The sequence below is a fragment of the Gambusia affinis genome, linkage group LG03 (genome assembly GCF_019740435.1).
Source record: "Gambusia affinis linkage group LG03, SWU_Gaff_1.0, whole genome shotgun sequence".
Taxonomy (NCBI): Eukaryota; Metazoa; Chordata; class Actinopteri; order Cyprinodontiformes; family Poeciliidae; genus Gambusia; species Gambusia affinis.
This window is the reverse complement of record NC_057870.1, coordinates 16,304,449-16,318,581: the sequence shown is the minus strand read 5'-3', so window position 1 is coordinate 16,318,581 and position 14,133 is coordinate 16,304,449. Positions and strand designations below refer to the sequence as shown.

At 38.8% G+C, this 14,133-nt stretch overlaps 5 protein-coding genes and 1 non-coding gene across 11 annotated transcripts in view; 2 read left to right on the top strand and 4 right to left on the bottom strand.

Annotated features, from left to right (window-relative positions):
• The first annotated feature begins 38 nt into the window (after positions 1-38).
• Positions 39-2,847, top strand: pxmp2 (peroxisomal membrane protein 2). The gene is made up of 5 exons (XM_044110993.1): positions 39-242; positions 569-691; positions 1,485-1,647; positions 2,261-2,380; positions 2,481-2,847. Exons 1-5 carry the CDS (start codon positions 133-135, stop codon positions 2,547-2,549), a joined length of 585 nt encoding a protein of 194 aa, XP_043966928.1. The 5' UTR covers positions 39-132; the 3' UTR covers positions 2,550-2,847.
• Positions 2,848-2,857: 10 nt separating this feature from the next.
• LOC122827899 (polyubiquitin-like) lies at positions 2,858-3,684 on the bottom strand. Its single transcript, XM_044110994.1, has 2 exons — positions 3,548-3,684; positions 2,858-3,454 (listed from the first exon to the last, which is right to left on the bottom strand). Exon 2 carries the CDS (start codon positions 3,440-3,442, stop codon positions 2,975-2,977), a length of 468 nt encoding a protein of 155 aa, XP_043966929.1. The 5' UTR covers positions 3,443-3,454; positions 3,548-3,684; the 3' UTR covers positions 2,858-2,974.
• Positions 2,887-6,465, bottom strand: LOC122827900 (polyubiquitin-like). 2 transcript variants are annotated; one of them, XM_044110997.1, is made up of 3 exons: positions 6,371-6,464; positions 5,777-6,288; positions 2,887-2,940 (listed from the first exon to the last, which is right to left on the bottom strand). In XM_044110997.1, exon 2 carries the CDS (start codon positions 6,274-6,276, stop codon positions 5,809-5,811), a length of 468 nt encoding a protein of 155 aa, XP_043966932.1. In that variant the 5' UTR covers positions 6,277-6,288; positions 6,371-6,464; the 3' UTR covers positions 2,887-2,940; positions 5,777-5,808. The 2 variants fall into 2 exon arrangements, with proteins under 2 accessions (XP_043966932.1, XP_043966931.1); XM_044110996.1 differs by lacking the exon at positions 2,887-2,940 and having other exon boundaries at positions 5,183-6,288; positions 6,371-6,465.
• A 1,141-nt stretch (positions 6,466-7,606) lies between these two features.
• On the bottom strand, positions 7,607-10,340 carry gatc (glutamyl-tRNA amidotransferase subunit C). 2 transcript variants are annotated; one of them, XM_044112443.1, is made up of 5 exons: positions 9,789-10,312; positions 9,662-9,712; positions 8,411-8,580; positions 8,228-8,331; positions 7,607-8,113 (listed from the first exon to the last, which is right to left on the bottom strand). In XM_044112443.1, the coding sequence occupies exons 1-5, from the start codon at positions 9,957-9,959 to the stop codon at positions 8,052-8,054; spliced, it is 558 nt and encodes a 185-aa protein (XP_043968378.1). In that variant the 5' UTR covers positions 9,960-10,312; the 3' UTR covers positions 7,607-8,051. The 2 variants fall into 2 exon arrangements, with proteins under 2 accessions (XP_043968378.1, XP_043968379.1); XM_044112444.1 differs by having other exon boundaries at positions 7,616-8,113; positions 8,411-8,571; positions 9,789-10,340.
• Positions 10,341-10,438: 98 nt separating this feature from the next.
• trnak-uuu lies at positions 10,439-10,511 on the top strand. The gene has a single exon. It is a non-coding gene; the product is annotated as a tRNA-Lys (tRNA).
• Positions 10,512-13,434: 2,923 nt separating this feature from the next.
• The window catches only part of sgsm1a (small G protein signaling modulator 1a), a 32,224-nt gene continuing 31,525 nt past the window's right edge, over positions 13,435-14,133 (bottom strand). For all 4 annotated transcript variants that reach the window (XM_044111882.1, XM_044111885.1, XM_044111884.1 and 1 more), the window contains one exon: positions 13,435-13,815. In XM_044111882.1, the coding sequence (XP_043967817.1) occupies positions 13,727-13,815 (89 nt within the window). In that variant the 3' untranslated portion in view covers positions 13,435-13,726. The remainder of the gene's footprint in view (positions 13,816-14,133) is intronic.

The following is a 14,133-nucleotide window of genomic DNA, read 5'->3' as shown; positions in this document are numbered from 1 at the left end:
CCGGTTTGACGTCTACGTCGCAGGACGGCTTCTATGACGCAAGGACGTGGACAGGAACAATAATGGGACTCTCCGCCCTTTGTGGGGCAGTGTAGCAGAGGTTGTAATGTATGAATACTGTAAGGAATAACAATGCCCGTCCAGAGCCTGCCAGTCCGGGATGGGTCCTTTCATTTCCGTCTGCTCCAGCAGTATTTGATCCTCCTGAAAAAATACCCGATCCTCACGAAATCTGTAACCAGGTCGGTTTCTGTGCTCCTGAACTCACAGCTGTTTTTGTTTCCAGCTGTTTAAACGTTCATTTGTAATGTTCACTGACTAACCGAGGAAATGATAGTCGTTTCATTTTATTATGTGGTTTTTATAAGTCAGATTATTTGTGACTGTTGCTTGTATTAGTTCCTGACCACTTTGTTTGCACTGAGCACACTGTGGCATTAGCCAATCAGTATCTGCCATGAAAACCTCCTACTCAGAAGTTACACAGTTTTATTTTTTTTACTTTAAGGTTGTGAAACTTCTTGTTGCACATTGACAAGAGAGTGTGATCTGTTCTTCATTCTTTCAGTGGGATCCTGTCCGCTTTAGGAAATCTACTTTCACAGTACTTGGAAGGCAGAAAAAAGGCCAAAAGAGGAGGTCCAGTTGATGAGATTGATGTGGCTGGAGCCACACGATATGCCATCTTTGGGTGAGACTTGGCAGAATATGAGAACAATGAGAGTGCAGCACGCTCCAATAATATACCCAGTCACCTTCTTTTACAAAATGACACTGCAAGCACAATTTTAAATATATATTTTTTGTGGCTTTTAAGGGTTTGATCAACATATTTGGGATGTGATGCAACACTGCAATGTTGCAGTCCAAACCATTGTAGCTCTGGCTGTATGTTACAGGCCATTGGACAAACCCCTTGTCACCCTACCATGAAAGCCAAATTTCATTCATTGCTGATAATTGCGCTGTTGACACATCCTCCCACCTGAGCTGTAGTTCTCCTCCACAGCCACCGTGGAGATACCATGTGCCTGTTAGCTGCTTCTCCGACTCCTGTTGTCTCTGTAGTTTAGGTGGGAGCCGTGTCTTTGCAGTAGATTTGCAGTTGCCTCGTTCTGTTTTCCATGGTGGATTGAACTGATGAGATGTTGTAAACTTCATGGATATTGTTTTATAACCTGACTCCATATTAAACTTCTGCACAACTTTTATTTATGGGTGCCACTGTAGATAGGGTCTGTAACACAATGACATACTTTAAAACCATGCGTCACCTTCCACCAGCTGCTACATTGTGTTGTTCTTTCTCACAAAATGTAAATAAACGACTAAATTAAGATTTGTGATTGTAATATGACAAGTTGGCGGAAAGTTTGAAGAGTAAACACTTTCTCCCGGGCGCTGTGCATATAAATCGGCTAATTCTTGGCAAATTCATGGAGTTTTGTGTTTGTTACTGGTTTATTACTTTTTTCCTCTTGTAGGTTGATTATCACTGGGCCAGTGAGCCATTTCTTTTACCAGCTGATGGAGGTGTGGATGCCAACCACCGACCCGCTCTGCATCGTCAAACGACTACTACTGGACCGACTCATCTTTGCTCCTGGCTTCCTGCTCCTTTTCTACCTGGTTATGAACATCCTGGAGGTGATTTCTTTTTGGTCTTCTCAAGAGTGTCTATCAAATATATTAATGTACTGCTTTCAGTAAAATATCGATAAGTTTTGTGATCAGGGTCTGATCAGGTTTTCCCAGCTGAAAACAGATTGCCGGTTTTGTTTCGCTAGTCAGAGACAAAAGAAAATTGTCTGATTCCGGTGTCTGGGCCAATTCTAATTTGCATAATGGTTGGAATATTGAAATCCAAAATGTAATTAAAAAATGTGTTGTGCTTTTGTATTCAAGCCCTCTTTACTCTAACTCCCCCAAATAAATCCAGGAGAAAGTAAGTGCTATGAATGTTTTATTCATGGCTCTTTAAATAAGCAAATATTTGAAGAAAGTTTGCAAATTATTCAAATATTTGTTATAGATTATGATACATGAACCACAAATGAATAAGTATCGTGCAGCTGATTTTCATTGTTTTATTTCCTGGTGCCAGACTCTGTCAAATTCTATGCTCCATTTTCTACATAAACTCCATTTAAAAGCATAAATATCACTTTTAAATACTGATAAACATATTTTGATGTGTAATATAAGTATATAAGTGCATTAAATATACTTTACAGAAAATAAGTATTTACGTGTTCCTCAGGCTAAAGGCTGGGACGATTTCCAGAAGAAGATGAGAAAAAGCTACTGGACTGCTCTGAAGATGAACTGGAAAGTCTGGACTCCTTTCACGTTTATAAACATAAACTTTGTGCCTGTTCAGGTACGCTCCACCACTGACATCCTGTCATGTTCACAAATAGGAGGAGCCTCACACTGACTTCCTCTGCCATGTTTGTCCCCCTCCTCTCATTATGTTTCAGTTTCGAGTGCTCTTCGCCAACATGATTGCCTTATTCTGGTATGCCTACCTTGCCACTGTGAGGAAATGATGCTTCTTTGAGGACTAACCAGATGCAACCAACGTCCATATATGGCTGAAGATTCCTTACATGAAGTTGCACTGCTGAGTACTGGGATACTGCTTTAAAACGCTAGAATTAACAGAATAACAGAGGTTTTTTTTATGCTTTGTTTTGTAGGGACCTTCAGAAAAAAAAAAGCTCGTGAAAGTTTAAAATTCTGACATTTTTTTACATAAGCTGAGATAATGAGGTTTTCTTTTTTTGTTACCTTTAATGAGCTTTACCTACTGATCTGAACAAATGCAGAAATAAAATACAAAAGAGACATGCCATTTGTCATGACTGACTTTTATTATTATTAATACTGTTACATAATACATTAAAATTACACTTGTTTAAATACAAAAAAAAAAAAAAAATACTGGAATGTGTTCTTCATGTGGACAGCCTCCTCAGCCTCCTCTCAGACGCAGAGTCAGGAAGATCGTGCTGAGCTCCTTCACGTTGTAGTCGGACAGTTTTCCGGTCTGCATCTCCCGGCCCTCATGGATCAGCCTCTGCTGGTTCGCAGGGACCCCCTCTCTCTTCTCCACTCTCCTCCTGAAGCCCTCCACCGTCTCGTCCGGTGTGACGTCGTAGGTGCTGTTCGTCCCCTTCTCGTTTTTCAGGAACACCTGGAAGGTGGACGGCTGGGTGACCAGCAGAGACACATGGGAGCCCGGCTCGATGTTGTAGAAGCTGAGTGGCTTGGAGTCGTCGTTCAGAGGAGTGCTCGACCCGTTCGTGAAGACCAGCCTCTGCCTGGCAGCGGGAACCCCCAGCCCCTGCTGGATGCGATTCTTCAGAGAGCCCACTGTGTCGTGCGGGTTGACTTTCATCGTGCGGGACGTCCCGTCCAGCATTCTGATGACTATGTCCATGATTAAACTGACCTGAAAAAATTGTTTAAAAGTTTTCATCACTTTTACTAGATGACAATATTCAGCGGTAAGATCGTAAACGTGTTGATTAGGAGAGCAACTTACCTTGCGATGGATTTCTAATAATAATAATAATAGTAAAATGTCCTTCTAGCTTCAGATATCCAATAATCGCTAATCCTCAGCGTTTGTGCACCGATGTTGGTCAGCTGTGTTTATATACAGAGCGAGTCAGCCCGTCAGCGCCCTCCCACTGCACTTAAGATTCGTTTTCCCTCTCTGTCTGTTTTTAGGTTTCAGTTTCTATTCTCCAAACGTGAGTCTGCTGAAATGGCTTTTCGTGACGCCGTTTCGCGGCGTTCCCCGAATACCTGCAAACGGGTGAGGTGGAGCAACACCTGTGCTTTACCGCTTACCTGATGATGGGAGGAGGAGGGAAACAAAAACAGGGTGGTAAGAAGTCAGATGGTGGTGAATCATCAGATGAAGTGAATGGGAGTTCTGATGCAGCTGAAACAAAACAGAAAACGAAAAAATCCGCGGTTTAAGTGGTCCATTTCGCAAATTATGAGGATTATATAATACGAATAGAATAGACTTTATTGATCCCCAAGGGAAATTTCTTATATGTTGACAAGCTACTCCATCTAAGGTGTTAAATATTAATACTACAAATATAACCATAAGAGGTGACATTTCTAATATATACCTAAAAGTGAATTCAATATGACTGCATATAAATAAATAAAAAACTAAATAAGCATAATAAGTGCAGAGAAAATTAGATTTTTTGGGGGGCATTGTAAAGTCTAATGGCTACAGGCAGAAATTATTTTCTGTGGTGCACTTTGGGTAAATGAGTCTCTGGCTGAAGGAGCAAGTCATGAAGTGGTTGAGACTCGTTGTCCAACATGACCCTCGTCTTGGACAGGATCCTTCTCTCTGACCCCACTGCCAGAGAGTCCAGCTCCACTCCACTGATGTCACTGGCCTCGCAGGTCAGTCTGTTCAGCCTGCTGCTGTCCTCCACCTTAAGCTTGCTGCCCCAGCACCCCGTAGCATACAGGATGCCACTGGCCACCACAGATTCATGAAACATCCTGAGCAAAGTCTGGCAGATGCTGAAGGACCTCAGGCGCCTCAGAAAGTAGAGGCGACCAAATCATCACTGACCTCAAACATGACTCTGTCTCTCCTGTCTTTCCCCAGACTATGGGACTTTGATTACAAAATGAAATTCTAAATATATTTTCATCTGAATAGACTTTGGTCCTCTGCGCAGAATCCCTGGTCCAGACATAACTTGGATCTTTGACAAGAATGAGACACGGTGCCCTGTGGCTCTAGAGGAACTGTCTTCAGCTGCAATCTACTCCTGAGTAGATTTTGTTTAAAAGTCTTTCCAAGAACGCAGTTAGCCAAATGAAAAGATGTGCTACCAACATCTGATGATGGCAAAGAAGGATATGTATATTCATTATTGAGCACATATGAAGTATCTATAGACTCCTAGAAAACTCATTGGACCCCCAATAGTCTCTTGGAAAATGTCTGCATATTTTAAAGAAACTGATGAGCAACACATGGAAATTTTACATGAAGTCGCATTTCTGTTTAACAAGTTTAAATATATTTTATTACAAACTGCAATCAAAACAAGAGTATTTTTTATGCTTCACTTCAACAGACTTGTATTTCAAAACTTGAGAAAGTTTAAAATTAGGACATTCTTTGCATAAGCAAGGTATGAGGTATGCTTTATTCATTTCAAACAGACAATAAAAAGTACAACCAGAAAATAAGAATAAGACAAATGTGTCAGTTTACATGCAGTTTTACACAATTTATTTCGAACATGAACAATTAGGGGATAAAATATATTATGACTTCCTGTTCCTCTCATACAGTCACTTAAGTCTCTTCACATCACAGATCTACTAAACACCATGATACACAAAAACTATTTTTGGTTGTTCTGATATTCTTCTTTTTTTTTTTTATTTCCTTCCCGTCTTAAACTCTACCTACCCTATTTTATCACAAAACATTTTTTGAATATTTTGTGGAAGTTGACATAAATTTTACAGTTTGGATTTTGACAAATTCCCAGAATTTCAGGACAGATTAATAGTAACAATAACAACTAAACAGCTATACCTACTGATTGGTTCAAATGCAGAAATAAAATGTGTCCTGACTGACCCTTATTCAGACTGCTAGACGCTATATTACAATTTCACTTACATCACCAATATGATTTTTTTTTTTTTGTATGTGTACAGAAAATGCCTTTTAATTGTTTTATCATCAAAGTGCCTTAACAAATAAATAAAAACTGGAATGTGTTCTTCATGTGGACAGCCTCCTCAGCCTCCTCTCAGACGCAGAGTCAGGAAGATCGTGCTGTGCTCTTTCACTTTGTAGTCGGACAGTTTTCCGGTCTGCATCTCCCGGCTCTCATGGATCAGCCTCTGCTGGTTCGCAGGGACCCCCTCTCTCTTCTCCACTCTCCTCCTGAAGCCCTCCACCGTCTCGTCCGGTGTGACGTCGTAGGTGGTAGTTTTCCCCGTCTCGTTTTTTAGGAACACCTGGAAGGTGGACGGCTGGGTGACCAGCAGAGACACATGGGAGCCCGGCTCGATGTTGTAGAAGCTGAGTGGCTTGGAGTCGTCGTTCAGAGGAGTGCTCGACCCGTTCGTGAAGACCAGCCTCTGCCTGGCAGCGGGAACCCCCAGCCCCTCCTGGATGCGATTCTTCAGAGAGCCCACCGTGTCGTGCGGGTTGACTTTCATCGTGCGGGACGTCCCGTCCAGCATTCTGATGACTATGTCCATGATTAAACTGACCTGAAAAGCAATTAAAAAGCATTTCATTATGACAATATTCAGAGGTGAGATCATAGACATATTCATTAGGAGATGAACTTACCTTGCGTTTAACCTCGAGTGAAAGAAAATGTCCTTCAGGCTTCAAATGTCCAGTAATCGCTGATCCTCTGGTGTTTTGCTCCTCTGAGCCTGAGCTGCTGTGTTTATATACAGACCGGGTTCAGCCCACTTCATTTAAGATTCGTTTTCCCTCTCTGTCATATTTTAGTTTCTATTCTCCAAAGCACACCTGTTCAAATGTTTTTCATGACGTTTCCTGGATACCTGCCAACAGGTGAGTTGGAGGAACAGCTGAGTTTTACAGCTCACCTGATAATGAGAGGAGGAAAACAAAAACAGTAAAGTCAGGCCTAAAGCTTAAGTAAAGCAGAAATGGAAAACAAAACCCAGTCTGTGGCCCATTTTGTTGACTATTAGGAATAAAGCACAAATAACATAGGCAATAATGATAAGATAATCGACAACTAGTTAGCCCTTAACCTAAAATCAATGGTATGAATGTATCTTATCAAAAACATGATTTAGTTTAGGAATTAAAAAATTGGAACTCAAAAATATATTTGAAATTTATTTTGTTTTTGCTTTTTTGCCACAAGCTTTGTGCTTCATTTAACCGATATCTAAGATAACCCCAGGTAATACAAAATGCAGTTTACAAATTATGATTTCATTTACTGAGAGAAAAGCAATCCAAACCAGTTTATGTGAAAAAATAATGGCATACTGGAACCAATAACCCACAGACTCTGTGACTCTCCACTAACTCCAGTTGCAGTTCACTCTTGGGTGGGCTTAAAATTCAAAATCTTCCCAAGGACACAGTTAGCCAAACTAACATTTTTCCCTCCACTGAACTTTCTGTAAATACTAAGCTCCTCTCTACAGCCAGCTTTTTAGCAGGGAGTGTGTTACCATTGTTTAAGAGTTGAGATGGCAGTCTTTCCCATGATTGTGCAGACAACAATGCGACACTTCTTTATTACAATTCCTTTATCAAAGAAATTTTCAGGGTAAACTGAAGTCATCAGTGGAAAAGTATCAACCTGAAGGTTGAGGTAATAAATAAATCTTATTTGCTTTCTTAACAATCCATCAAATTAGGCATTTATCAATTGAAACTTAATGAATAAGTGGTAGGAGACGAAGAGCTGTAATGTTCTGTATGTTGCCAAAAGTACAAAACCCCAAAGTCCCCTTTAAAAAATATCTAGTTAATAAATTTTAATTTAAAATCTTGGTCTTGCGTACAACCTGAAAAGAAAAAGAAATGTGAAACAGATTTTACATTTTTATTCCTTTATTGTAAAATCAATATTTACAAGAGCTTAAGACACTTGAAGAGTCATCGATCAGACTTCAGTGAGAACGTTATGTAAAATACGACAACCAACATAACACAATATAACATGTATTTCACTGTGCAATGTATTATCTGTGCTGTCATTACTTTGCATCATCACAGCTGCGGTCAATGTGTGACGTCAACTTTATGTGAAATGATACTGAAACCCGAACATGTTCGTCAACAACAGGAAGATTTGAATTTTAGGAGAAGCTGAGCCAATAAAACCAGCTGCACATCTCCCAGTTTCTCCCATATTGCTTATGGTTGCAGATAGACTGCAGTAAAGACAAAAGACATGTGACTGAGGAGTGTAAGGCAGACACGTACAATTTTTCATAAAAAAAAAAAAAAAAAAGCAATAAATTATTCTCTATCTTCAGAATTCAGAGTGTCTGAGGATGGCAGCCCTCTCCTCCCTTCTAGGCAGAGGAATATTTCCTGGTGAAAAAAAAAAAAAAAAAGACAAATCACCACGATTCTGCACTTTCAAACCTAAATATATTCATGTAGAAAACAGACGCTGGCCAGTAAGTGCAGTCAGACTTTTCATACCTGGTGGTGCAACAAAATATTCTTCCACTGTGTTTTTTGCGAGCTTAAGCAGCTCCTCTGCGCAGTCGCCCTCGGTCACTGTGTCGTCCCTCAGATATAAAGCCCTGAGTATATTAAACAAAACAATATTTAACAAACAGCAGTAAGATATTTTTTGTATATACACAGCTATCTGCGCAGCACCTGTCCTCCAGAACTGAATCCATCGGTTCGACCCCAGACGTGTCAACAACGTGAAGCTGATCAGCAAAACGAATGGCTTTCTCCAAGCACTCCAGCCCCTGCTGGGTCCGGAAATCCACCAAGGCCAGCCGCTCCAGCTTGTCCACCAGGTCAGCAGGGATCTTGGTGGGCTGCGACATTAATGATGCATGAAATGATGTACGACCACTCTTCTCCACTATCAATACTATAAAATACTCAATTGGGAAATTACATAAATGTATTTTAAGTCAAATCAAACATGGATCAGTAGCTTAAATTAAGCATTTTTGTCTACTAATTATGGGCCTCATGCTTGATCATTAAATAATTTGTGTAGTTTCTGTTATATGATTTTGTATAGTTGGATATTTATTTGGTCTATTTGTCTTGCGCAGCTTTGCAAATTTGCATTATATATTTAAACTAAGTCTCTTTTCCTCTCGCTTGCTAGTCTTGTTTGTTTTAATTAGATGATTGGGACGACTTGATTGGACGAAATATGGCCGCCTTATATGATCTTGTGTTCTGGACATTTCCCGAAATACAACAATTGCCACTTGCCGGTACGTACAAAATTATTAATAGATCACCAATTTTCTCTGTAGCTCATTTCACAAAACCCAGACTTCTTTAATTTATTTGTATAGGAGTTTATGTGGCAGACCAACACAAAATCATTATTGTGAAGTGCAAAGAAAACGATATAAAATCCTGAAATGCTTTTTATGAAACAAAAAATTGTCTGCTGTCTCAATACTTTACAGGACTATATTTTGCTGTAGTTACAGCTGCAAGTCTTTAAGGAATGTCTCTACAAATTTTGTGCATCAGGAAAGTGAACATTTTCTCTCTTCCTTCTTTGCAAAATACCAGCAGTCAGTACAAATACACTGTCTGTCAAGTCTATTCAAACTTTTCTTTTCGCTAGTCAAACATCTGGCACACAACAGATTTTCATGAAAACCATCAGTCTTTACTCCTCTACTTCACAATTATCCATTAACTTGTGCTGATCATACTGGGTTATTGTCCCAAATGGAAAACCTGCTGTGTTGGGGTATCAAATAAAATCCCAATGTGTGACAAAATGTGAATGAGTTTAAGTTTCTGAAGGCACTGTAAATGTCCTCCATGTGACAGAACCAGATACAGAGCATGACCTCCTGAACCTTTGGGTCAGTTTATAAGGGTTGTTCTGTGTTTACATGCATGTAGCCATGAGGATGTTACCCGAGGAAGCTCCTCTTCTGGTACAGGCTCCCATGTTGGCACTTTTGGGACCTGTAAGATAACCATATATATCCTTAGTAAATAAATAAAATGTTGTAGAATCTTTACTATGGTACATTTGCCTTACCTTTAGGTTATGTTGGTGGGAGCTGAGCGGTCTTAAGATTTGGCTTTGCAGACTTCTGAGGCTGCATCTCTTAGTTATGGAGTAAACATTGTTTGTCAACAGGTTACATGACGAACCAATGATTTTCAGGGAAACGACACGAAGCGTTTGAAATGCCAACATCTTTATCATATTTACTCAATCACTTCTGCATATGATCTAAGCGAAAACCGTCACATTTTCTTTGTCAGCCCCACTTAGCTTGCAGCTCTGCTAACAACATGCTAAAGGAGGAAGTAAAACAGAAGCTCCACTGAACGTATTTCCTGTTTCACTGAAAACGTCCGATTTAAAAAAAATATATTGTGTGGATGTCTTTCATAGTAAAGACTGTATTTATATAATCAAGATGTTGTTTCTCAAAGTACTAAAAAACATTCTAATCTGCTTGAGGTAAAATTGCGGCGAAGCTGTCGACAGTTTACCGTTAACGGTCGCTGACTGCGTGTCAATATCGACCTGCGTAGCAATTAGAAATGTAAGAGCAAGGGCTATAAACAAATCCACATTTAGTCTTTTAATCAAAATGTAGTCATACCAACACTGACACCTGGTGACACCTGGTAGATAGGATTTTGAAAAACAGTGACGACTTCATGTTGACTAAGAGCGCCCGGATAGCTCAGTCGGTAGAGCATCAGACTTTTAATCTGAGGGTCCAGGGTTCAAGTCCCTGTTCGGGCGTGATTTTTATGTTTTAAGGTAGAAACTGTTTAACAGTTTGTTATTTATTGTCCAGGAACAAATGATGACGGTGAGACGTCGTTTCTTACCATTTACACAGCAAGAATAGTAAGAAACCGTTTCTTACTATTTATATTTCCAGCAGGGGCATCAAGTTCCAGCTCTGGAGGGCTGGGATTCTCCAACATTTTGATGTCTGCTTGATTAAAATATTTAGATATTTAGCAAGACTCTGAACTGCACGCTAAGGAGGTATTTTAACAATTCGTTAGAGGTGTGATGAACCAGGGACACATCTAAAAGTTACAGGACAAAGCTGAGTATTAGATTTTGACATCTGTTTAAAAAACATTGTTTTGTATATTTATTTACCAAAGATCTATGTTACATTAAGAGTAAGAACAATAAACTCCCATCGTATTTCTAAATCAAAAACAGACAGAAACAATAAATATTGCTATTAATAAATCTAAGCATTATTTCTACCATTTCAAACCAAATTTCTCTTGAGCTTCTGATGTGTTCATAAGGATATCAACCCTTTGTCTATAGGAACTCATTCTCAACACTCATGGTGAGAGTGGGGGTCACTGTGAACAGGTCACCAGTCCATCATTAGGCTTCATATTGACCTTTAAACAAATCTTTCCCCTTTATCAAACCATAATTTAAGAATTATAACTTATTCTAAGATACTGAACACTCATTTGAATGTGGACCATTCTTCCCCCTTTAGTTTCAGTTTGAATAAAACATTTAGTAAAACAGACATAACAATGTGATTTGGAAAAATAATTATTCCATTTTTATTTTTTATTATAAGAACATAGACCATTCAATATATATGTGTGTATATATATGTTAAGTGCTATGGAGTCTGATTGTTTTATAGTGCACATTTAAAATTGGCCACAAAATAAAAATATCAGCTTTACAAACAAAGCAGCATCCAGAAAAGAAAACTAACTAAATAAGTACTTTGGCTTAAGAATGTTACAATAAATAATAATAAAAAAGTTCATCTGAGAGCACTTGGAATCCACAAAGAAGTACTAGTAATAAATGCGAATAAACCTACTACATTCATGAAACAACAAGTGTCTAAAGTTTTAGGTTATGTATGACAGGCATTGACTTGCATGAACCATTAGGAACTGGAATACAAATATGTCAAAAATAATGTAATTGCTACTCATATCAACAAAGCAATTGTCGTTTCGCGCAGCGATGAATCTGAATAAACCCTAACCTAGCAGTTGTTGCTAGGTTAGGGTGACTAAATACGGCCGGTGCCTCGTCTGTCTTTTCTTGTCTAAAGAGGAAGTTAAAGTCTGATTGAACAAGCAGGCACCAGACAATGCAAGACAATACAAAACCAAAAATAAGTAACTCACTCAATTGACAAAATAAGCAGAAGATCACGGAACAATGCAAAACAATTCACAAGGATTGTGGAATTAGGCCCGTCTTTTCATACGCACCTCTGTGTGAATTTCTGACCACACACTCATTAGTCACCAAAGTATCAGGTTATGAGTTCACAACATATTCTGAACACAACTTTCTCTGAGGACACAACAAATACAAAAGTAAACAAACTGACAGAAAACACAGTTTTGGGACACTTAAAACACAATATTTTCTTTAACACTGACTTGCAAAAGTACTAATGCCCCTTGAACTTCAATCAAATTCAATGCATTTTATTGACTTTTTAAGTGCTCAAAGTACTAATGCCCCTTGAACTTCAATCAAATTCAATGCATTTTATTGAGTTTTTAAGTGCTCGACCAACATAAAGTCCTGCGTGATTTTGAAATGAAAGAAAATAATGAATAGTGTGGATTTATATTCAGCCTTGCAGAATTTGTAGAACCACATTTTGCTTCAGTTACAGGTGCAACATTCTGCTTCATGTTGATTCCTTCGACTCCGTTAAAGTTACTCTTGTCTCTGATTAATGCTCCTCTTGTTAATTTAAGTGGGTGTCTGTTGGAAGAATTTTATATGTTATTTTTCATTTATTTGCTTTACCTTTATTTTATATCGCCATTCATTTATTTACCTTTGGATTTACATTTTAATGATGTGCTTTGAGTGTTTTGAAGTGTTTGCAGAAACTCTGGAAGCGGCCTGCTGAGGAGTGAAAAAGGAGGATACCGAGAATGAGACATTCCGGAGTTGATTGCCCAGAGGAACTGCAAACTCTTATCTCATGAAATATGCTTCTGAAGATTGTATGAATGAGTTGTGTTCATGTGAGTGTGCAGCTGTGTTCTGCTCCCCCTTCCCTCAGGGCTGCACACTGTCTGCAACTAGGGTGTTCCCAATTCTAATAAAAGCAGAAGAAGACTTAGTTGAAGCTTCAGAGCGTGGGCCGAAATCTGTAACTGGGTTTCAACTGTGTTCTCCCTGCAGGTAAAACTTAAATTCTGACTCTTGCCTCTTCTTTGTGTCTGTGTTCAGGTAATTTAGACCTAACAGCGTCACACACGATCAAAGCTTTGGATAATGTTTTATGATTTCTCCACAGTTATTTGTTGTGTTTTTAGGTCTGTTGTGATGCTGCTTAATCACTTTATATTTGCAATAAATGTCTGATTTTCCTTTCCAAAATCATGTGCTACTTTCCATTGGTCCATCAGATAAAATTAAAATAAAATACACTGAAATTTGCAGTGGAATGCGACAACAATCTTCAGGGGTGTGAATACTTTAGCAAGGCACTGCAAGCTAATTACACAAAGTTTAAAGCAACGACTTTGGAAGGCGATTGTGTTAGATTTCTGGCTACCAGATAGATTCTTAAATCAATTAATGAGGTTAACTTTTAAATGTTTGCATGTAAATAATATTTTTTTAAAAACATATCTATAATCTTATTTTGTTAAGGGATGACTTGTAATTTGTTTTTGCTTTTTTCAATAGTTGGCTATTAAAATAATTCATAGAGCAGTATCACAATCTATTATTCTCATAAATATAGTCTCTGTTTGAATTTTGCGTTTTGGCATGAAATGTGCAACTAGAACGTCTTTATCCTAAAATGTTAAGTGCACTCGGATCGATACAGTCCGTAAGGCTCATAGCAGCAACCTGTGAATGTAAAAGGCCTTGTGTAGATTGCAGTACATGAATTCATATGTGTTATACTGTTGTGCTACTACAGCCGACTCTTCTTTTACATGGAAGGAAAGGAGGACGAAAAGCAACAATCACTTGTTTTCTATCAGCATCTGCACTTTGCACACCAGATCTCTGGCCAGGGTCAGAATCTGCTTGATGTTGTGGTGCTCAGCCATCTCTGGAAGACAAAAACAGAGTGGGAACATCAAAGCTCTGCATAATTAACCCAAAGCCCAAAGGCTTTTCCCTCACTCTCTCAAGGTTTTAGTTGGTTAAATAGAGCAGAGCTTGTTCTGGGTAAGTGTTTGGATGTAGTGTGTAGTTGGTTTGCACACACTGGGAAGAATTACACCGGTGAGTCACTGTGTAATTACACTCAGCTGTTGATAAAACAAAAGGTTTGACTGAAAATCCGATTTTAAACTGGAAAAACTGCAGTTCTCTAAAACCAAATTAGGGTTTGGTGAGGTTTTTATGATTTAACTCTAGAAATCAA